The following is a 24,990-nucleotide window of genomic DNA, read 5'->3' as shown; positions in this document are numbered from 1 at the left end:
TATTTTTAATTGGCTTGTGTGTTTGTTCTTTGTAAATGCTGTCTTCTAATTCATTATCAGGCTTGTTAGTCCCTCCTTAGTAGGGCCATGTCGTCATTTGTATCCTCCCATGGCTACTGGCCCTTTTAGTTGGTTGTTACACGGTATGTGCACTTTTTTATTTATTGCGTTTTCTCTAGGTTAGGCACCACAATGTGCTTTGCTTACATTCAGTGGACCACACCCACTTTTACTTTCGAAGTTGCCGCACCATGAGAAATGTCCGTACTATATAAAACTGCAAATATAAATGAATATATCTTGAAAGCGTTACTAGCGTGTAAACGAAGAAGAGGCACCCAAAGGTACTTGGCTATGTACAGAAGACTTAATCTACACATGCTGTATATGCTAGTAAAACATAGTAGGGACGTTGTATACAATTTAGCAATGTATGCTAATTCAGCCAGGCTAATAAAGATTGCCGCTCAAGAATTGTTCTGTCGCAGCTGAGCCTTGGAAATCCTCCTTTCGAAGATGGACCCCATGTTAGCAAAGAGCTTGTTCTATGCTCCGAGGCGTCTCGGTCCTCTATGTCTATGCTGCGAGACACGCTGCTGCTCTCCTTGCTAACAATGGCGGCCTGGTACATGGCTGCCGATTCACCGCACTTTTGTGACAGCAGCCACGCCTCTGCCGGGACCATGCCCTGCTAGAACCAACAGCCAGCCTCAGGCCCCGCAGATCCCACTGCCCACAAGCAGCTGCGGTTTGCGGAGTCGATAGAGAAAGACATCCAGGGTGCAGGCAACAGCAGCGGGTCGTCCCCTGCCAGCAGCGACGGGAGCAAGGACAAATGGGAGCAGCGCTGCCCAGCAGGAGAAGTTGCTCCTGGCACAGCAGATCTGACCCCAGCTCAAGGTGCTGCCCATCAACAACTAGATCTGGGAGCTGCAGACCATCATTCGGGACAAGTGAGCGGCGGAAGGGGGGTTTTCATACTCGAAGTTCGAGAAAAGTTATGGGTTTTGGAGATGGTGGACGTAGAGTAAACTGTAGAGTAACCATTTTCCCCACTAAGTCAGAGAACTGGCTACCACTTTTTTGAATCACAATAGTATACTTATTTAACTGAGCCACCCTGTTTCTTTTAGGGAAGCTCTTGATTTTAGCCCATCGGGTAAAAACTGTATGCCTTGGGAAGACCATTACCAACAACCAACTAAAGATTGTCCATTGTTTTGAAGCTGCTTGTTATGTTGCTGTAAATGACACGGGGTTAAGTGAGGTTAAGGCTGAATCATGCCATGACAATTCTATCTCATGATGTCATCTGTCAGAAGCCATAAGTCTGACGACCTAGATCCCACTTCCTTACATATGATTTCAGTGGTTGAAGTGCATTAGGAAAGTATGGGAACTATGATCGAAGCATAGTGGGGCTGGGTCTATGAGTGTGGAAGAAGTGATTAAAAAGAACACAGTGATTTATAGCTATTTTAGTGACCTTACAAGTTCAGGTGAATGCAGAGAAAAATAAACCGAAACACCTTCAAAGAAAAATAAATGTAAGTTATAATATTTGGTGGGAAATACATTCTTCTATCTTATGAAAGCTCAGTTGGTTAATGCTATAACTGCAGCCATCATTGTTTGTAATAAGACAGTTGCAGGACTGAATTTTGGTTGTCGCAATGGGTTTTTGAAGGTTCCAGGATGCGACTGTAAGCACTGTGAATATGCAACTCGTTATTATAAAATTGTATCACACAATATGAGATGGTATGTTGAAAATGCTCAAATAGAGATTTAGTGTTCAAGATCAAGCAAGTGCCTTCAAAAATAGATATTTTTATTAATATGCAATCAGAATGTTACAACATGTATTAGTAAAGTGCACATACACCCACATAAATATATATGCCACTGTGTCTACACTGCCCCAATACAACCAATCAATTAGAGTTAAATACAATACATGCTGTACTTTATATACTACCACTTACAGACTAATCCATCTTTTATGTAGGGCCACGAGGACCAATGTGGTTTCCTAAAACAAAATCATTAAATGGCCTTCAAAGTGTGTCAAAAAGTGTAGGCATTCTAGTTAGTGACTGCTAGAAATGCAGAACTGAGCAAAGATAACTGTTTTTCTCTACTCTGGCTAGTCCTTTTATTAATTGTCTCATGACTTCCACCCACCCACCCTTGGAAAGCTTGATTCCAGTTAATGGGGGAGAAAAAAGCTCAAGTGTAGATATGTGTAGATGCCAGGGGGATTTACTAAATAATTACTTTAGAATATTAAGGCTGCACCAGTCACTGGGTAGCAGATACCTCGTGGAGTTTGAGAGTCTGCGGGAGCCATTTTATGCCGTTGAGTGGCATTCCTCCATTGGTATTCCATGTGCCATGCTCATCGGTTAGACTTCATGGTCCATTGTTTTTTGTAACTCCGTACTGTGTCCCATGGAAATTGGCAAGGGGTAAAGACAACACAGCCCATGCTTCTTTCTCCCTCTCATCAGCAACCAGGTCGAGGCTTAAGAGCTTAGCATAAAGCCCTCATGCACTCTGCAAAAAGCTTTTAGTGGATATAAGGTTGTTTCTGGAAGTGGAAGATGCTGCATCCTGTGATATACACTTAAGACAGTTTTTTTTTAACAACACTTTTTATTAATCAAGTAGGCAAGGGCTGCAGGCCCCTGACAAACCAGGGGAGACTGCCACATAGTAAATAGCAACAACACTTGACATTTTGTCGTATAGAGGAACAATGAAGAGCTATTCATACGGCATTGATCAAGAAACCCCCCCCTCCCTTCCCAACCCCCTCCTCCCGACCGCACCACCGCCAGACACCACCAGAACCATCACCACACAGTTAGTATGCCGTACCACGCATGGCATTCAAGGAGGCCCCAAATCTCCATCCTCAGGGACCGGTGCAAGGAAAATGCCCCTATAATCGGCCCACCGCTTCCAAATCTTGAAGTGTTTCCGAGGGCACCCACGCGCCCTAAAGATCGGTAGCTCCAGACCCATATTGAAATCCAGACCCGGTTTCCAAACATTGAGAGAGGGAGCCACCGGGGCCTTCCACGCACGGGCTAGATCCCGCTTGGCTGTCGTTAGGTCCAGAAGCAGCAAGTGGCGCTTATAGATATTGCCCCCAATATCAGCCATAACATGGAGCAACGCCAATCGGGGGTCCACAGGGAGATCCCAGCCCAACACTTCGGATAAGCACCCCAACACTCTCCCCCAAAACCTATACACTGCAGGGCAGTGCCAGACCGTGTGCACCAAAGACCCCACCTCCCGCCCAAACCTAAGGCAGTCCGGGGAGGCAATAAGACCCGCCCGCCACAGCCGCTGTCGCGTGTAATAGGTCCTGTGCAAATACCGAAATTGGACGAGACGCAGGCGGATCACTATACAAGCCTCACGGGGGAGGCCAGCGCCTCCGTCCAGTCCGTCTCGTCCAACGGCCCGACATCCGTCTCCCACCGTTCCCGCAGACCCTGCAGGGATGGGGCCCCATGAATCACCAAGGACCGATATATTTTAGAAACTTTCTTCTCCTGGAGATCCCCCATAAACACCTGGGCCTCAAGGGGACTGTAGTCAGGAATGGATTGGAGACCCTCCAGTCTAGGGGCGAGGGCGTGGCGCAGCTGGAGGTATTTAAAGAACTGCGTCCGTGGCATTTGATACTCAAGCTGTAAGACCTCAAAGGATTTCATCACACAGCCCTGGACCACCGATCCCAACGTAGAGACCCCAATTCTGTCCCAGTCCCTGAATCCTGAGAGGGTCGCCAACTGAGGGAGGAGCCCGTTCTGCCACAACGGGGTCTCCCGGGTAAGCCTACCCCACCAGCCAATATGACGCAGAGCCCGGCTCCACACCCGAAACACCACTTGAGTGACCGGTGGCAGTGCCGCCCGCAATGCAGTCGCGTAGAGTAGGGTATGCACTGCATGTGGGTCCATGAGGCGCCTCTCCACCCCATATGCCGGGTCCCCCCTGTCTCCATACCACCATTCGTTGAGGACCAATAGATGGGAGGCGTAATAATAGGACAAGATATCGGAGGTAGCCAGTCCCCCATCGTACACGGACAAAAAGCAAATCTTCAGCGTCACCCTGCCAAGCCCCCCTCCCACAGAAAGTGACTGAGCACCGCTTGACCCTCCGAAACCAACTGAGAGGAATCTCATAAGGGTGGTTTTGGAGCTGGTAGACAAGTCGAGGCAGCGCCACCATCTTAAAGATGGCAGAACGGCCACAAATGGTGAGAGGCATACGCGCCCAGAGCTTAACATCACAACATAGTTTCTCCCACACCGGCACCACATTGCTCTCCCAGGCGATCGTCGGCATGTCGGTCAAAAAGACCCCCAGATATTGCAGCCCTCCGGCCGCAATCCGCAGAGACGTCGTCCACTCCCCCTGCACGTCACGACCGCCCAGCACCCACAGGGTGGATTTCCTCGGGTTCATGTATAGCCCGGACGTCTCCCCAAAGACCTGCATCATGCGAAGCAGCCGCGGTCCGGTTCTATCGAGATCCGACAGGAAGAACAACACGTCGTCGGCATATAGGGCAATGCGATCCGACAGGCCATGTTCCCACTCAAACCCCGTGTATTGCGCATCCATACGAACCCACGCGGCCAGCGGCTCCATGGCCAGGGCAAATAGGTATGGTGACAGGGGGCCACCCTGTCGCGTCCCCCGGTTCACCAGGAATCGCGCCGAGGCCGCCCCCGCCACCCGAACCGAGGCTGTAAGATCGGTATACAAAAGTGTTAAATAGGATAAGAAGCGCGGCCCCAGATTCAGCCGTTGCAGCAAGGCAAAGAGATAGCGCCAACTAAGAGAGTCAAAAGCTCTATCTATGTCGGCCAACAGGAGAGCCGCCCGAGCCTCACGCCGCTGGACCGCAGCTATCGCCACATGTGCACACCGGATGTTATGGCGCGTCGCCCTATGGGGCATAAACCCGGCTTGGTCCGGGTGGACCAGAGTAGAAACATAAGGCAAGAGCCGGTTGGCCAGGGCCTTGGCCAGAATCTTCACCTCCACATTCAGAAGGGAAATCGGCCGATAAGAGGCATGTTGTTCAGGAGGACGGCCCGGCTTGTGGAATACGACAATCTCCGCTTGACGCCAATCGGCCGGCAAAACCCCCCGCTCACAAGCATCTTCCACCACCGCATGATAATGGGGCCCCAGCTGCAGAAAGTATTTGCTGAAGAACTCACTCGGGAACCCATTCGGGGCCTTCCCGACGGACAAACTCCCCAGCGCCGTCCCCAACTCATCCACCGTGAGCGGGCAGTCCAAGTCTGCGCGCGCCTCATCTGAAAGGGCTCTAGGGGGGAGATCATCAAGGAACCGATCCACGAGCTCCCCGGTTATGGTCTCCCGCTGTTCATACAGCTCCGCGTAGTATGCCGCAAAGCTGTCCGCTAAGGCGCCAGGGTCAGTCAGCACCCGGCCCTCTCTATCTGTGATCCCCGGGAGGGTCTGTGCATGATGCTGCCCCTGACACAGCCTGTAAAGCATGGTCACCGATTTGTCTCCCCACTGACACACCCGACTTCTCGTAGCTAACCACGCCTGCCTCGCCTTGTCCAGCAGGAGCGAGGCATATGTTTGCTGGGCATATTGCAACGGACACCGCGTGGCCCCACCGGATTCCCCCTGGCTACTGCTCTCGAGCTCCCGAATCTCCCGCTCCGCCTGAACCAATCCCGCTTCACGCGCTCGGCGGGCCGCCGCACTATATGAGATGTCAACTCCCCGCAGCGTAGGTTTCCAAGCTTCCCATAGGATATCAACTCCCGACACCGAGCCCACGTTTCGGGCCCAGTAAAGATCCAGAGCCTTCTTCATGCGGGCGCAGTAGTCGTCCTGCCGAAGATGCTAGCCCGAAAGGCGCCAGTGAAACTGCCCACTGACCCCCCCCAGTCGCAGACGAAGCGACACAGGGGAATGATCCGACAAACCACGGGGGAGGATATCCGCCTCCATCCCCCGTGTCGCCGCGGCACCCGAGAGGAAAATGTAGTCCAACCGAGAGAATGAGCCATGAACGGCAGAAAGATAGGTATATGCCCGCGCATTCCCATTAAGCCGCCGCCATGCATCCACCCAATTGAGGCCCTCGGCAAGCGCCCGTAGCTTGGTTAGGCGATCATCGCCTCGCACCCCACTCCCCGAACAGCGGTCCCGCGACACCATCATAACGTCATTCCAATCGCCGCCCACTACGCCTGCCGCCAACGGCATCTCTGCCCACACACTCATGATCTGTTCGGCTAGGATCTATGAAAAGGGGGGTGGGGCATACACGCTTCCGAGGATCACTACTTCCGCCCCAATCTTGCCTTGCACAAAAACATACCGCCCGTGCGTATCCGCCCACAAGCGTGTGTGTGAATATCGGACCCGGTTATGAATGAGAATGGCCACCCCTCGGGAACCCCTAGTAAACCCAGCGTGAAAGACCTGCAGGTACCCATATCTTTGAAGGCAGGGAGCCTTAGTACCTAGGAGATGCGTTTCTTGCAAAAACAAGACATCCGCCGATGCCCGCTTGGCATACTGCAGAACCGCCCCCCGTTTAATCTTATTGAGCAGGCCGCGGATGTTCCAACTCAAAACTCGGAGTACCGCCGGTCTCCCAGCCACCCTAGTATGTATATCAGCCATGATCGGTCAATGGAGGCCACTGAGCCTCCTTCAGGAGCAGCTTAATGCCACCCTCCACTGGCAGCTCCCACAGGCGTGCGCGGTCTAACAAACCCCATAACCCCAACAACAACAGTGCCAACCCCCCCAACCCCCCACCCCATACCTCAAAACCACTGAAGTATCTGTCGCGGTAGATAGCATCGCAAGACCCCAACCATGGATCTCCGACCCCCCACCAATGGATCCCCAACTCAACCCCACCAACAAGTCGCAGGTGACTACCCCGCCCGCAAGACGCTACTGCGGCACCTGCCCGTTACGCATGTCCCCTACCCAGGACCCCCCCCCCTGTCCCCACACACACAGCATCAGGTAAGACACACACTTCGCAACATGATAAAGTCCCCCGCCAAGGCAGCAGCAGCAGTCAAGGAGTGGAAGGCGGACGCCCAGCAGTTCCCCCAGCTCCAGGCCGCACTCTATCCGATCTGGAGCGGCGGCGCGACCTGGACTGCCGGCCACGTCCACCCCTCTGCCGACCTCCAGGCCGAGACATCCCATCCTGTGAGGAGGTGGATCCACCGCCAGGGGGAGTGTGATAACGAAATTGCACAGTTTCATCCGTCCATTTAAACACCTCCTCAGGCGTATCAAAGAACAAGGTCTTGGAGTTGTACACCACCCGCAGCCGAGCCGGGTACAACAAGGCGTAGGAGAGCTGGAGTTCCCGCAGCCGAGCCTTAGCCGCCAGAAAGGATTGGCTCTGCTGCTGTACCAACCGCGTATAGTCCGGAAAGATAAGAATGCGAGAATTTTCGAAGTGGAGTGGTTCCTTCGCCCTGGCCTGCCTGAGGATGACATCGCGATCATGGAAATTAAGGACCCTGGCGATCACCGGTCGCGGGCGGGCTCCCACTGGCGGTTTCTGGACCAGCGCCCTATGCGCCCGTTCCACAACGAAACAGCTGGAGAGAGTTTCAGGGGGGAGCCAGGACACCAGCCACTCCGTCAAAAAGCGCTCCATATTAGTCCCTTCACATCCTTCCGGTAAGCCTACGAAGCGCAGGTTGTTGCGGCGGGCCCTCCCTTCCGCATCTTCAACGCGGCCCACTAAGTTCTTATGAGAGGATTCCAGGGCCGCCATCTGTTTCTTTAGTCGTCACGTCGTCCTCCACCCCCGAGACCCTGGTCTCCGCCTCCGTAATGCGAGCCACTGCGTTCCGCAAGTCCTGTCGCAGCAGTGTCACGTCGGAGCCCACCGCACCAATTTTCACATCCAGCATGTCCCTGGACTGGGTAATGGCTACCAGCAGGGCCGCGTTGTCCGGGGACGCCGAGGCCGCCCCCCCGGCCGGGCCCGTGAACTTGTCCATAGGCCCTTGTTTGGCTGACGCCCCGCCGACTCGATCCCTGGTCATGGTGTGGCCGTCTCTCACCCCGGGGGGGCTCCCGCCACAGAGACCGGGTCAAGCCCAAGGGCCGCTGCCCCCACACCAGGCGCACCAAGAGACGTCCGTCAGGCCCCGACACACTGTCCAGAAAGGAGGCCCCCAGTGAAGCGAGCAAAGGATAATCCACACTGCAGTCCCAGGAGAGGGGTCCGCCACACGCAGCGCTCTGCCGGCTACCCCACCATCTCACGCCAGCAGCAGAACCCTCCCCGACCACCGCGGCCCGAAATGGCCGCCGAGCACCCGGGCGCTCGCTCCAATCACTCCAGTGGGGCGTCCAACGGAAGGGGGGGAAAAGACAAGACAAGACCAGTCCAGCGTCCCTGTTATGGTCCGAGCCCTACGAATCCATCTGTGGCCCGGCCCCACCAGCCGTGAAGCGCAGCACCGTCACCATGGACCCTCTCCCCCGCATCACCACGCGGCCCGATATGGCCGCCGAACCCCCAACCCTCCGATGGCAACAGGCACAGAGAGATGGATGCGCCTCGCGGGGGGGGGGGGGGAGAGGGGGAAGACGGCTGCCACTGATGTCCACTCACCGCTACTCCCGTGGCACCGTACCCCCGCCGGGGTATCTGCTGGGCCGCCACTCGCGCTGTCGTCCAGGGTCACTCCCGGGGAGCTCCGATTGCCGGTCTCCGCGCCCTCGGCCCCCAGGGTCCACCTAGGCCAGCGCTCGCCGCCCCCGTCCACAGCTCCGGCCCTCCGCTTTGCTGCTCCGTCCGACGGGGACGATCCACTCCGCCGCCGCAGCAAATCCAGGCTGCGGCTTCAGAGGCTCGATAGGCCCAGGCCACGCCTACACGCTCGGCACCGTCCCACGGGCCCGAGCGATGCCAGGAAGTCACCGGAGTCAGCCGCCAATGCCCTCGAGCCCCCGCCGCAGCAGGAGGGAGTCCTGGATCGGGCAACAGGATAAATGAAAGGATATTGAACGGCGGGCTGGACGGAGCCGATCTAAGGCGCGTCCGCCATGCCTGCCTGCCAAGCCACGCCCCCCACTTAAGACAGTTTTGCCTTAAATACAATGTCGCTCACTTTATTTATGTGCTAATTATCAAAACAAATAGATAAAAGGCAATGCCATTTACAATGCCAATTGCTTAAACTCTTGCAAATGCGAGACCTATTGCATTGCAAACGCTTCTTTATTTTTGTAACACCGACTTGCATACCTGTTATCGATGTTCAGATGACCGGTAATAGAGAATTTGTGCTCACAGTTCCATCCTTTCAAGGTCATTACATTAGGTACAATTAAGTGGTTTAAAAGCTTAGAAACAACAGAAGTGCAGTATGAAACACTGTATAACACAAGCATTGGCAAAGCCAATAGGTCTTGCCCAGGTACTTTTTAACAAAGCAAAGGTATGAGAGGAGGGATGGGACCACGAAGCAAAAATAGTCCCTAACATGCATTGCAATTTAAGGAGTGATGTCAGCAGTGGAACAACACAAGTCATTCAAACGGAATGCTGTGCGATCAAAATGCTCTTAGGCAGTACAAACACAAGAATAGGGAGGAAACCCAGTCACGTGTAAGGGGTTAAGCCAAAGCCACCCTATGTATTCTTGTTTACAGTAGCACAGCAGACAGTTAGCTGTGGGCGTGACCTAAAAAAATAAAATATCCAATTCATGGCATTTGGGGTTTCACAAGGTGCTGTAAAATCTGTTTCAGGGCAAATCCAAACCAATTCAGACTTTTTACTTTTTCTGGCATCTTGTCAATGCCCATACAATTGGTGGCTGAGGAATCATGCTTGACCGTACAGCATCGCTTTTATTTTTAACTCTTTTTATTGTTTTTTTCTTGGAACCAAACATTGCACACAATCTTATCCCTGGAGAATAAGTACAAATTTAAATTGTAGACACCCCCATAAGGTGAGTTGGCCCAGACGTCCCCCTGGATATGGCCATTTGTTGTACTCTCCCGTGGACACTTTTAAACAGTTAAGGTTATGATTTCAGCAGAGCTTTCCCTGCTCCTCCGTGACTTCTTTAAAGTCAGACATGGCAACGCATGATTCAACCAGAGATTCACCAACAACAGCGAGAAAGAACGGACTCTGAGACTAATCCAGAGCTTTTTGTAAGTTTCAAGAGGCAAACCTTCACCTCAACAGAATGAGTCTATGAGTCTAACTTGACACTGAAAGCCATTGGCTGGGCAAAGAGAGCCTCAATCTTTTGTTTTGTGATAACAATTTATACAGCGAGAGAGGAGCATTACCCACAGCAGGAGCTCTTAGTTTGTTTTGAATGTGTGCAAGATGTACAATGAGTGCACCAGATGGTCTTGGCCATGCTGCCAACTGAGGGGAAAAGAACACATTTGCCAGTGGTGTGGTAATGCCTTCAGGGCACAAGGTGATAGCTCTACAGTCCATATGCATCCATATGTATTCATATCTTGTGTTTTAAGGATTGACTAGCTAGAATACTCTCTTCTTAACTTTGAACTTATGTTGTTGTACTGCTGTTGTCTGTGTGAACGGTGGGGTAGCAGCTTCGCCATGGACCCTAATGCAAGCAAGGGTATGGGCTCCTGTATCCTCTTGTTAGGTAGTGAAATTGCACTGGCTCCATTATTGATGGCTAGATTCCTATGTGCTGGTACATCATGCCTCAATGTCCTCTTCTCGATCACTTTGGCCAACAAGCATTGGTAAAGGTGATAGGCCTGACTTTAGTGTATTAACTCATTCAAGCACAGCACTGCATAAATGCTGTTTACATGTGTTAGTACACTATAGACGGACCTTTTGGCTTTGCCAGCGCTTGCGTGCATTGCACGTGCTACTTCATTCTTGTGGTGTCACAGAACTGTTTTAATAGTTACTTTTTGCACCCAGCGGTAATTATTTTATAAACCATAAGAGAATGGAAAACTGAGATGGCCACAAACTTGACCGTCAAGCTACCCAGAGATTGCCACAGTTGTGAGCTATCTGTACTATATCATTGGCCATTTTCTTGCCTAGTGCATTCACTGGTAAGTTAGCTCGGTGGGATAAGGTTCCCACTGCTGAGAGCTATGTATCCAGCAAGTCTCAGATTCCAGTACTGAGGAGATGCACGGTGCGGCTGATGTACTTGTGGACATCTGCGATTAATATCCAAGTCACAAGTCTGGGTGTCCATAAAACAGCTCAGTCTTGGTGCTTGATGCAAACAATCCCCTGTAAGCTGCAGGGCACAGATTCGAATCATAATATAAGCGTTCATTGGCGACGGTTTCGTCAGGGGAGGAGGAGCTTAGGGTGCGGGATGAGTGAGGTGGTCCTCATTGTGCCCGTATACCCCCATCCACACCACCCCTCCCTTCCAAGTCCCAGCAGAGGTCGATTGTAGAAACAGGGGCAGTAGAAAAAGGAGTTTAAAAGGCTGCAAGCCACGCAGACATACATGCAGCCAGCTGTCAATTAAAAGAGTAAGGGAGGTCGGGGTAGTGGAAAAGCAGATGTGTCAAAACAGCAGAAGGAGGTCACCAGGCCATATCTGGAAGGAAACCTGCTGAGAAATGCTGGAGCGCGAAACTTCAAAGCGCGGAAACACTTAAGGAATTAGGCGCAGAGCCGCAGCAGGGGTCACGAGCTGTGCGGAACAAAAACCACGCAGAGGAACTCGTGCCCCGGAGGCGGTCTTGGGACAGAAGACCCGGGCACGAGACAAAGCTGCACAAACACTGCCAGCGTGCAGCGAAGCAGAGACGTGCGCCAACATAAATGTTCAACCAATGGCTGGCATTATCGGTCACCGCTCTGCAGGCCGTCCATCTCATCCCGCCGCTGTCTTTAAGGACTTTAATATGGCATACACACTCGGGCCGGACACAAGTCTTCTTTTTTTTTTTTTTTTTTGTTGCAGATTTATATAGTGCAAACATGACCCGAAGGTATTGGAGCGCTTTACATGAGCACCAGTTACGTTAGGTCCTGGCTTTCCTAGCCAGGACCCACCCACTCAGTGTTTCTCGCCACCGTAGCACCCTAAACCCGTCCTCCCCCACCCCCCGTGGTTTACTCCGTAGGTTGGCCCTGCAGACCTCCTCGAATATGCCTGGCTTTGTGACTGTTCAGCTGCCTGCAATGCCATCTCCTTACTTGCTTGAGACTTCCAACCCAGAGACATCTTGGACAGGAAATTGTGCAGGGAGAAGGGCAGTTTCAGTTGTTCAATATTGTAAACCTCTGATAGTACCCAGACTAGGCAGAGTTTTTGCCAACTCTGCATGCCCATTTATGTTTAGCGACACCTCTTATTTCTTGCTGAGAGGTCATATTTTTCTTGTTTTGTTTGGTCGTGTTCGTTTCATCACGTAAGCCCTGAGGTAGCTTGGCCAGCATGTCTTCCACATGTAAAGTAAATCATCTTTTACACCAATCCTACTGTGCGTGGATGAGCACCACATGCTGTAAAGGGAATTTTATGGGAATAGTATTTATGTGTAGAGTTATTCCACAGTTTAGTATGAACAATCTTAGGTGTGCCAATTTAGTTGTAATGTGGATTAAGACATCATTAAATACCGCATTTGATCTGGTTCCGAGGGTAGAATTGTGGGCACTCCTATTGGATATGGGCGTCCCACTATATCTTTGCCACCAGCTGGAACGTCTCCATGAAGGCAATTATGCCCAAATTCGCTTTGGAAAAAATGGTGAGTTAACCACCCCTTTGCCAGTAGAAAGAGGTGTACGCCAAGGTTGCCTCTTAGCCCGACACTTTTCTGCCTTTTTATCAATGGCCTAGTTGAGTCACTGACCACAGAGACTGATATTGGCGCACCCAAACTCGCAAATCACAAAATTCCTGGGATGATGTTCGAGGATGATACCCCCTTCCTTTCTAAATCGCCTATGGGAATCCAAAGGGCCCTTAACATCTTTAGTATTTTTTTGTAGGAATCAGGGCTTGGAGATCAACCTACAAAAAACTAAATACATGGTATTTAACGCAAGCAATAGTACCCGGCCCAATCCCCGCTTAGAAGGGAACTTGCTAGAGAGGGTGTCCATCTTTGAATACCTCGGGATCACGCTCACAGAAAAACTGGACTGGGGTGCGCAAATCCATAAAGCTAGCTTGAAGCTTGCACAAATGACAGGGGGGGGTCTAACAAAGGTATTTAGGAGCTGTACCCATAAATCTATAGGCCCGGCAGTAGAAATATACAAAGCACAAGCCAGGGGCGCTGCACTGTACGGTGCTGAAATCTGGGGCCACCGCTTTGCTGGCACACATTAGGAACACCTGTGTCGCCATAGGGAGGGGCAATCTGTGGACCAACGTAGAAGAAACCTGCCTTGCTACCCCTAGGAAGGTCCTGGTGGAGAGTTACAGGGAGCACTAACGAATCCAGGTTCTAGGGAGTGCCCTAGTTGGTCGATTAACACTTGAGTTCTTAGAAGTTAAAGACCAATACAGACTAGAATCGGCTCTGGATGACATCCAGCCATTCTTGGCCAAGTAACTAAACCTTCAGTTCAGATATGGGGTGCTTCCGTTGCGTGCATTCACCAGTAGGTGGGTGGACTCACCTGATCGGGGTTGCCCAAATTGCAGTAACACAGGAGACAGATATTCATGTAATTTTTATCTGTCAAGTATATAAAAGGGCAAGGACTCGCTGGCTCCGCCAGATATGCAGAAATTTGGGATTCAGATATTGTAGAGGGGCTTACAGGGTATTGAAATATGACACCCCCCACCCATTGTGTTTTCTGTCTCACGTTTCCTATTTGCAATGTGGTGTACTCGTAGTACCATTTTAAAGATGGCTCCCTAGCTCGGGACAACCCATTGTATTATATTTTCTACAGTGGGCCCTGCCTACTGTTTTATTTCTGGTATTCTTTTAAACTGAAAGTAGTCATCATAGGACCCTTTTCAAGAAAATCTTTTTTTCAACTATAATGTTTATATAAGTCACAGTTCATTCTTCTTTGTATGACTGTCTATTGATGCTAGATGAGGGTCATTTTGACTGCAACACAATTGTTGAGATGTATTGTAATGGCCCTGTCGAGTGTAGGATCTGCACATGCACTCTCCGGACCATGGTTGCAGAACAATGTAAAGAACAGTTGTTTCTGATGTAGCGCACAAAGCACTTTACTGAAATTATTTGTGATGTTTTTTGCCCATAATAGAGGTTTCTGGGTGTATCCAAATGGACACCCTTTGCTCACGTGCAGACATTTTATTGATTCTAATTTCTCAAATAATGCAATAGCTTTTTAACTGCCTGCATATCGCACATGCACTTTATGATTCCCGCACTCAAATAGCAGCTTGGGGTTGTGTGGTAAGTTACTGGGATAATGGAGCTGTCCCTGTAACATGATTGTAAGTTTATATTTTCAATGTGACAGTTGGAGCCTCCTCCACTGCAGTGGTTGTGCTACTGTAATGGCTTTGGTGCCCAGCTCCTCAAATACTCCCACTATAAAATGTGCTTCAAGAATACAGCTGTATGGGTTTATCGAAATGGCCACCCTCTGCTTGCGTACAGGTCTTCCATTGAAACTAATTCCTCAGATAATGTAAAAGTCTCTAGATTGCCTGTATGATGCACAAGCACTTTATGATTTCCTAGATTGCCTGTATGATGCACAAGCACTTAATGATTTCCTAGATTGCCTGTATGATGCACAAGCACTTTATGATTTCCTAGATTGCCTGTATGATGCACAAGCACTTTATGATTTCCTAGATTGCCTGTATGATGCACAAGCACTTAATGATTTCTTCACTTAAATAATAACTTGGGGCTGTGGGGCGAGCTAGTGGGACAATTGAGATAACAATGGATCATGATTGTAAATTGCACCTCTAATATGCTAGTTGGTGTCTCTCCCAGTGCAATGGTTATGATAATGAACCAAATGTAATGTAGTCTATTTTAGTTGTGTTTTTAATTGAATGTGATGTACCCTATTTTATCTGTGCTTTTATGGCCATTTTGGCCGAAATAAAGTTTTTCTGATGGTGATGATTAAGACATCATTAAATACTATCATTGTTTTGATCGCCTGTAATGAAAGATTCTTACAAAATATCTAGTGTTAATCAGAAACTGGGTACAATTGTAAATTTGGGCAACAGCGAGCTCAGCTTGAAACAGTACGTTTGTCTCCTTCTGCAGTGTGCAAGCAAAGCAACCCCAAGGAAGACTGGTCGCTGACCACGGAGGAGTTCGAAGCTTGGAATACTTTGTACAGAATTAAAGAGAGTGACGGCTTTAAAGAAGTCTCAATGCCACGAGCCTGCTTTGAAACGTTCAGAGACGCGGAGCAAAAACTTGTAAGTTCAACATTTCTGAAGGTGTTTCGATGTTCTCCTCGTCGATGCCTTTAAAATTCACCGAGGAGCACTGAATTAACATACTTGACATTTTTGTGATCAATAGGTTTGACATAATATACGCACTGAATTTCTGGTTGTGTTTTTTTGTTAACATTTCTTTGAACCATCGTTGGCAAAACGCAGCCTCACAAATGGGCGTTTATCAGTCAATGCCTGGCTGTACGAATACAACAGCATCTGTGAAAGTGCCATAATTTCTTGTTTACAACTGTGCATCATATGTGACATGCACACAACCTGTACAGTAGGAACCACAACATTCTCTTCTGAGCTCTGGGGCAACAGGGAGGAAAATGAAGTTATATTAGGGTTTAGATGGAGAAGTCATGGACAGTCTTCGTGCTTTGAACAGGTCATCAGCCCTATCAGACTTTTTCACCATACTCTGTGGTATTTCTGGATACCTACTCCATAGCCAGACGACCCCCTAGTTATTCAAGCAGTTAAAACGTGGACACTATTTATTGAGCTTCAGGCAGCAACACCAAGAGATATGATACAGGGTACCGAAGCCCACACTTCTAACAGACAGTATAGTACAACTTGAGATGCACCGTTATTGTGTATTTAGCAAATATATAAAAAACATTAATGAAGGGTGATGCGAGGATGGGTCGTCGGTTGGATTACACTGTAGGAACAGTCGCAATGTCCGCTTTACTTGTTGGAGGCAATAATGTCACCTAGAGCCTCTAGTGCCTTTTTCGTTCATGACACATAGATTAAAGGTGGAGGAAGTCAATGTATTGATATATTCTTTATGGAATTCTACTTTTCAGATGCCAAAATTCTTTAATCGGCTCATTTATCCCTGCAGTAGTAATTAGGGGAGAGCACCTTCCTGATCTGTAAATCAGCCAGGAAACGCTTAAGTCTGCCAATAATGCTCCAAGCATTTCCACAGTTATGGCAAAACTTGATCGATACCTTGGTAGTTAGTTTATGCTTTGCGTCATGTCCCCAGAACAAGAATGATCTAGATCAAGAGAGAACCATGTATTTTTTTTCTATTGGAGACATCCCTACTGCTTGGACCTTCTACATCTTTCATACCTTGGTTTACCTTCAAGACATACTCCTTTACCCATAATGACCTCTCTCCATGGAAGGCAAACAGATTCTACATCTGATGTAGCTCATTTTGACTGCTTGCATGTCTTCTGATCACAGAGAATTTACCTACCTGGACATTTCACTTTTGCAGAAGAATGTTAGTGCAAGCTTAAGCGTTATCAACAACAAATATGTGTAAAGCGAAATGGAAACTCTTATGCATCTGGTCTTTAAAGAAGAGTATTTATCCATGGTCTTCCAGACCTCACCAACTAATACCTTACCTCTTCCATCTGGTGAAGTCAGGGGCCTAAGTACAGTACTATAATAAAACCACCCCAGGGCCATTTCAAGATTCCACTATATGTCAGTTACATCTCCACTTTTCTCACATTGCATAGTGAAAGGGTTTTACTAGTGGGTTGTCTAGAACTCCCTCCCCCACCCCCCTTTCGTCACCCTTCAGTTCAACGAGAACTCTGTCCATAATGATGCAGCCAATGAAACAGTATATCTGATAGACTTCTAGCCGCAGCTTCCTTACTTTAGAAAATTCCCCAGGCACCACAATGGAACTGAAAATGTTTGTGAGCCCGTACTCCTGTGCGCTGGTAGGTGACGTTGCCCAGCTTCGCGTGGCCTTGTCGACCGCGCTGGAAGTGACATTCACGGAGCCTATATAGGCACTACCCCGGTGCGCTGACATCCCCTTTTTTCTTTCTACGAGTGTAGATCTGAGAAGAGCTACCTCTTTTTGACTAGGTTTTTTCAAAATGTTGTCAAGTCTTTTAGGAGGTTTACCGCCTGGTGTGGCAGGGATGTCTTCGAAGGTCGACTTCAAGCCCTGCAGTGCCGGTCACCGACAGATGTCAGTGACTGCACCCGCACCATGTATACCTTTGGTGCCTCGAGTGAGACCACAACCCAAAGGCCTGCCCCAACTTCCACGCCATGCACTTGAACGCCTAGAAGGAGCGATCCCTTAAGCTTATGGTGGCTCGACTTGCGATGCCACGAAGGTCACGGTCCCGGTCGATAGAAAGGCTCGGGAGCGCTTGTTGAGCACGAGGTTTTCAAGCCATTTGATTAAGTACAAGTACCACAAGAAGAAATCATCGTCGAAACGTTCGTCGACTCACCTCGTCTGTTGGCCGATGAAACTAGGGAGTGCCGCCACTCGAGGCCTGGCTCCACAGTTGAAACCAGAGTTTCTTGGAGCTGGAGTGACCCCACCCAATTGGAAGAATTTTGAGGCCATGCACCTCACCTTTGGGCGGCCCGTTCCCTTTGGCACGCCTTTGGGCCCTGCAGGTTCAGGAGGGGCGCCTACTGGATCAACACAGGTGGGTCTCCAGCCCCGACGCCATTTGGGCCCCTAAGATCCACAGATGGATCCGGATCCTTGCTGGTCGTGCCACCTCCACCTTTCCCGATGGAAATCCTGAGGCAGACACTACAGGCCCCGGCGGCTCCATCCCCATTCTTAGCCCTGACTGACATGGACCCAGAGGGGCGTTGTCCAATGCCGGCGCCGACCAGAGCCTTAGCCCTATTCTTACCGGCTAGGACTCGGGAGTATTAAAAGAGGTCACTGTACCCTGAAAAATACCAACCTTATGAAGATCAACTGGATTGGGCTGAGGATCTGAGTGAAGTCAGTGGACAGGATACTTCTCTAGATACTGGCAGGCTTTCTCCCCCTAACGTGGCTACAGAGGTGGGAGCTTCATTCGCAATGGTGGTGCGGAACTGAGGGACTGAGTTCCTGGACCATAGCTTGTCCTCGCTGGCAGTCAAGACTAATGTTTGATTGAAGTGATTCAGCCAAGAACGTCCCCATCAGAACAGCTTCTCCCTTTCAGTGAGGCACCTACTGACGTCCTGCTTGGGCCTTGGTCCAAGCCCAACACAGGGGCTCCAGTGAAAAGGATTGCTGGCTGCCACCACCCAGCTCAAGAGGACACAAATATTCTTACCCAACACCCTACCCTGGAGAGCTTGGTGGTCCAAGCCTCCATGCCTGACTTAAATCCTGACGCATTCCCTACCGCACCCCCAGACAGGGAATCCAAGAGGCTGCACACTGTGGGTTACGTTTGTGCAGGTGCTGCCAGCCATCCCGGAGGAGGCCTGTCTGTACTGTCCCAGGCTATTGCCAATGGGAGTGATGCAGCACAGTTCACCATCTGCTGTGGACTTGACCCTGGGGGTGTCCAGTCCTCACTCATGGACATGCCCATTGATGGCTCCCGTCTCTAAGGGGACAGGGCGGATTCGGTGCTGGATCACTTTAAGGACAGCTGGGGTATGGCCAGGTCCTTGGGCCTTTCTGTGTTCCCTCCGCACGCTCTGCCTTTTGCTCCTTTCATGGCCATGGAAGGGGCGTACAACGACTTCTTTAACCGCCTAACCACCAGGGAGCTCAAGCTCTCCAACCTCTGCATGGCTGCGGTTCCTACCAGTCACATGGTTCGGTGGCCAGCAGTCTGGTCAGTGCACCAACCACCCCCCTACATCCCCTCTACAGCCACAGTCTCCAAACCCTCCTAGTCTGCCCACGTATCATCATGGGCACCCAGTTTGTGGCAGGATTTGTCATCACGCGTCCTGCTAGCAGTCCATGACATCAGACAGGTGGGTTTTGCAGATTGTCTTAAGGGGCTACTCCTTCCTCTTTGAGGCTGCCCCTCTCTTCATGCTGCCCACTTACGACAGGCTGACGGAGGACTACCTATTTCTTCTCAGTCAGGAAGTGACAGCTTTTTGGCCACAGGAACCATAGAGAGAGTGCCGGTGCTAGAAGTAGGTAGTGGTTGCTATTTCCACTACTTTCTGTTGCCCAAGAAGGACAGAGGCCTTTGTCCTATCCGCAACCTAAGCTCTCTAAATTTCTTTCTCAAGAAGGAGAAATTCAAAATGCTCCCTCTGGTTCAAATCCTGTCTGCCCTGGAGACTAGATGGTAGTGTTGGACTTGTAGGACACCTACTTTCATATTCCCATCCTGCCTGCCCACAGATGCCACCTGCGGTTCACGGTGGGCCATGGGCATTTTTAGTTCTCTGTGCTCCCTTTAGACTTCATCAGCGCCCCTCAGGTGTTCACCAGGGTGATGGCGGTGGTTGTAGCTCATCTGCGGGGATCCTGGGTGCTAGTCTTCCCCTATCTTGATGACTGGTTGTTAAAGGCGAGCTCACCCCAGGCTGTCATCCCCACCTCCAGACTACGGCAGACCTCCTGCATTCGCTATCAACGTGCCGAAGTCGCACCCGATTCCTTTTCAGACGCTCCCTTTCATCAGAGCTGTTCTGCAAACGCTGCGGTTTCGGGCCTTTCCTTCCGAATGGCGAGTCCAGGCTATTCAAGCTGTGATACTGATGTTTCATCCGCTATCCTGGATGTTGGTGAGACGGACTCTGATACTGCTCAGCCTCATGGCCTCCTGCATCCTGCTTGTGACTCATTCCCGTTGGCATATGCAGGCTCTGCAGTGGAACCTGAAGTTCCAGTGGGCGCAGCATCATGGAAATCTCTCCACCATGGTCCAGATCTCGGAGTGAACTGCAAAGGACCTGCAGTGGTCGCAGACGAACTGCGATTGGGTCAGCGACAGACCCCTCTACCTTCCCCAACCAGATCTGACTGTAGTGACAGATGCGTCACCCCTGGGATGAGGCTTCCATCTGAAAGAAGTGGAAATTAGAGGCCTCTGGCCGAATCCAGACTCCACATCAACTTGTTGGAGCTCAGAGCGATCCGATTAGCATTGAAAGCCTTTGTATCCAACATCTAGGGAAGCCGAGTGCAGGTGTTTACAGAGAACACTCCCGCCATGTGGTAATGCAACAAGCAGGGCGGGGTGGGGTTGTGGACCCTTTCTCAAGAGGCTCTGCGTCCCTACACATGACTGGAACAGCAGGGCATATCCCTGGTGGTTTATTTTTATCAAAAAGTTTATTTCAGCTGTCAAAGCCATAAAAGTACATATAAGGCACAACCTGATGACAGTGGACACAAATGGTAATTAAAAGTTCAAAGTTGATAATTCATGAAATTATCCTAAAAGTGCTTGACGCACACGTACAAATTAGCAATGGATAAAATACATATTGCATTAACAAATAAAAACAAGTATTCACATGTACAAAGAATTTGCCCACGTGTGGGCCAGCCACATAGCACCTCTAAATTTGGCTACCGCATATGCATATAAAGGCCAGCAGTCCGGTCTAAGTATACGGTGAGTGGTGCAGTGACTACTTGTGCTTAGCTCTTTGCCTAGGGGTGAAAGCCAAAAGAAATGGGCAAGGACATAGGCAGGGCAAGCGAAAAAGACATGCGCTACAGTTTCCTTCGAATGATTGCTCGCGACACAAGCCGGAAAATCAGATGGGACCCATTTAAAAGTAAAAGATTCCAGCAGTAGTGTGCCCGCTCGAAACTGGAAATATAGTTTTCTGTCCAGTGGCACTGTAATGTAATCCTAAAACTGTTCATATGCACAGACAATGTCAAATCAAGAAAATCGGTTGTCAAAGAGGCGCTTGCTACTTTGTGGACTTCATCACACACTGTTTTTGCCCTGGTGGTTAAACATCTGGCGTGTTCTCTGTACGCGAGAGTGGGGAAACTCAGATGAAGATTCCTAGCGCATCACGAATGGCATTGCCATTGCGAGCTGGTGCAAGGTCTCTTTCAGCAATGGGGAGAGCCTTGGTTAGATCTGTTCACCACCGACGAGAACATGCAATGTTAGCAGTTAAGGGCGCTGGAGTTCCCAAGTTGGCTCTCGCTTGGAGACGCTTTTTGTCTCGAAAGGAGCTCAGGCCTCCTGTATGCCCGTACCACTCCTGACCAGAGTTCTCAAGACGATAAAGAACGACTAGACCCAAGTCATCCTTGTGGCTCCAGACTGGGCACGGAAAGTTGGGTATCCTGAGCAGTTGAGCATGGCCATCAGTCTTCTGATCAGACTGCCCCTTCAAAAGTATCTTCTGTTGCAGCAGCAGGGGAGGGTTCTCCACCCGAACCTGTCAAAGCCCTGCCTTCTTGTCTGAAGATTAAGCTGCAACAGTGAAGTCTTCGACCTTCTGCCCAAAGTCTGTAATGCTACCTTGGCAGCCAGGCGCCCCTCTTCCAAGACAGTTTATACCTGCCGTTGGGTTAAATTTGTGGTATGGTGTTCAGAAAGACACGATCCCCTTTCTTCCCCCCTTTCGCAAGTGCTACTGTTTGTCCTTTTCCCTGCCCAACAGGGCTCTGCTCTGGGCACTATTAAGGCCTATCTATTTGCAATTTCTGCTTTCTCTGGTTGCCTGACTAACCTTCCCTTTTCCAATCCCCTATTGTACATAGGCTTTTGAAAGGCTTGTAACAAATGTTCCCTCCCACTCTCCCTTCACTATGCCCCAGTGGGATCTTAATCTCGTTCTCACCTTCGTGATGTGTTGTCCCTTTGAGCCTCTGCACAATTGTCCACTCAGGCTCCTTACCTTCAAGATGGCCTTTCTGGTGGCAATCTCATCTGCCCGGATGGTCAGTGAGCTTCAGGCCTTGTCATTGAAGCCTCCTTATCTTAACATCTACCCAGACAAACTGATGCTTCATACGAGAGCTTCCTTTCTTCTGAAAGTGGTCACTCCATTTCACGTAGGCCAAACCATCACTCTGCCTTCTTTTTACATTCCGCCTCATCCCTCTAAGGAAGAGACGCGACTTCACCATCTGGACCCAAAAAGAGCATTGTTGTTCTACCTTGATCACACGAAAGAGTTCTGATTGGACGACCAGCTCTTTGCGGGGTATGTCGGAGCGAAGATAGGACAGGCTGTGCAGAAGCAGGCCATCTATCTATGGATTGTGCTCTGCATCAAAATATGACACACATTGGCCAAGAAGCTACCCCCAAGGATTTATGTGCTCTTTCCACCAGAGCTAAAGCTGCAACCACTGTGTGAGCTCGCGGACTCCTGGTCCTGGATATCTCGTCCTGAATATCAGTAACGTGGGCCTCATTGCACATGGACATTACTATCTGGACTGTCCGGTCCGTTGAGATGGGCATTTTGCCCGTTTGGTCCTACAGGACTTCCTCGGGTGAAATTGATCCGCAAACCCAGCTCTGGGTTGGTATTGTTTGGGTATCTATTCTAAGGCAAGGAATCTGTGGCTAGAAGTCTCTATCAGATGAACAAGTTACTTAACTTCGGTAATGCCTTATCTGGTCAAAACTCTCCACTGATTCTGTACCAACCCACCCACCCATCTTTTCCGCTCTATGTATGGATTTCTAGGGACAGGGTACTTCTCCTTCAGGGCCCTAGTTTACCACACCACTGGTCACTGTACTTCGTGGCTCTGCCCTTTTGGCGTGGAAAGTAGTGAAAAGTAACTGACGTCAACACGCATGTGTGGCGTCTATAGAGGCAATGTGAACGCATATCTGAACGTCCCACCTAGCAGCATGTAGGAGTTCTGCTCACAAAAGATTTCCGGATCTAGTCTGATGCCTGGGGAACCTTCTAAGGTAAGGGATCTGCAGCTAGATAGAGTCTGTACCACATAAGGTGTTACCGAAGCGACTTATTCTTTGAAGTCATACAAAGGCCCTATTTGAAGTCCATATTACGGAAAACTGCTTTACTGTTTGCCCTGACATCATCTAGGTGAGTGAGATTGTGAACTCTTTTCTCTGATTGTACGACTTAAAACGAATCCAAAGTACATACCAAAGCTTACATCTGACGTTCTTAGTAAACCGCTACACTTAGTTCTGTTTTTCCAAGTTCTGCTATTACAGCAATTAAAGGCAAAATACAACGTTGTAACAAATACAAACAATATGGAAATATTTTAGGATGCTAATACCTTTCATATATGCAGTGATATATGCAATGATTCATTGTCAGTCATTCATGTCATTAAAGTTTTTGATGTTCAACATGATGTAGTGTATGAGTTTATATTTTACCTTCAACTTAACTGCAAAGTAACCACAGGACCTAATAATATCCCTGCCATGTACAGTGTTATCATCAATGATGTCATTTCAGATGTCATCAGTGGTATTATCAATGATATCCTAGAACATGCCATGAGTGATGTAATATGTGAGGTCATAACCTGTGCCTGGCGAGGGTGCAAGTTATAGTTACTTGAATTAACTATAAGTGGTGAATGTAAGCTTTGGTCAGCCACAGCTTCTCTAGAGCCTTTAGCTCCACACTTTTGGGACAATACAAGCTGGCCCCATCCCTCCAAATCCTCAAAAGAGGGACCCCCTCTGGGGCGTTCAGATATGCGTGAGCATTGGCAGAAGTTTAAATGCCTCCCTTTAGTCCTGTGACAAAGGGCGTGCCCAGGCTTGTCGGGAAGTGTGGGTTGCTTATCCCATTCTGAATGCCCCCCTCTCTCTTCCTCTCCCAGGAGCAGGCTAAAGTTGACGGCATTCAGTACCATCATTTCTCAATTCTCAAATATGGCGCTTCTGTTTACGGATGCAGCAAACGCTCTGTAGCCTTGCCTGGCTGTGCCCTCCACATAGCGTTAATATTGTGATCTATTTTCAGCATTCCACCCGCATGCAAGTGGTGTGTGCTTTTTTAGTCTTTTGCGCATACATTAAGTCGAAATATCTGCGAGTTAGTGTCTGTTTTGTTGGCAACAAATCTCGTAAACTCAGGGCGGCAGTTCATTTGAAGCAAACAAAGACGCCAATTCTAGGAGAGCAACGTTTTGTGAAATGAGAGGGGTCAAAACCCTGGCGTCCAATGCTGTAGCAACATTACTGCAGCCTAGATTTATTACAGTTTTTTATGCAAGCATACACTTAGTGTCATGAAAGTGAATTATTTATTTTTAAGCGCTTACTTTTAAACAAATTAATAGTGCCTTGTCATTGCCAAAAAGATGCAAAAAGAGCAATCACTACAGGTGTTATTTAAATTGTGCTCAGCCTACATTCGGTTTTTATCTTTGTATCCTATTTTCGTATTACTGCTTTCAAGCTAAATTTGCTTTGGTATTTTGTAACACGATAGAAAAAAGCAAACGAAGCACACACACTTTTTAATTATTTAGCTGTTGGTCCATTTTGCTCACTACGAATCCATGCAATAAATCATTGTAAAGAGGCCAACAATGTAACACACGAGACCTGCTTTTAAAACAGGTGCAACTTTACCATCAGCCACAGGGCAATACTTGTTAAAGGAGACCTGTGCTCACATGCCTTTCTCAAAATTCTCTCTCTCCAAGCTGAACTTTGCTCCTACCAGTCCGGGGGCTCAACCAGTGATTGCAGCAGGTATTGTGTTAGTCCTGTGAGAAAGCTAGACTCCGTTCTTTGCTAAGGTTACTGGAAGGCTGTGTCCGTTATGACGCAGTGCTCCATTCCTGGCCTTTTAGTTAACGGATACATGAATT

At 49.3% G+C, this 24,990-nt stretch overlaps 1 protein-coding gene across 2 annotated transcripts in view; it reads left to right on the top strand.

Moving 5' to 3' along the window:
- FANCM (FA complementation group M) overlaps positions 1-24,990 on the top strand; it is a 797,274-nt gene that overhangs the window by 532,842 nt on the left and 239,442 nt on the right. For both annotated transcript variants that reach the window (XM_085627037.1, XM_085627038.1), the window contains one exon: positions 15,295-15,452. In XM_085627037.1, the coding sequence (XP_085483163.1) occupies positions 15,295-15,452 (158 nt within the window). The remainder of the gene's footprint in view (positions 1-15,294; positions 15,453-24,990) is intronic.

Source organism: Triturus cristatus, chromosome 9 (assembly GCF_964204655.1).
Source record: "Triturus cristatus chromosome 9, aTriCri1.1, whole genome shotgun sequence".
In the NCBI taxonomy this organism is placed as follows: Eukaryota; Metazoa; Chordata; class Amphibia; order Caudata; family Salamandridae; genus Triturus; species Triturus cristatus.
The sequence above is the reverse complement of the archived record's forward strand: the minus strand, read 5'-3'. Positions and strand labels throughout refer to the sequence as shown.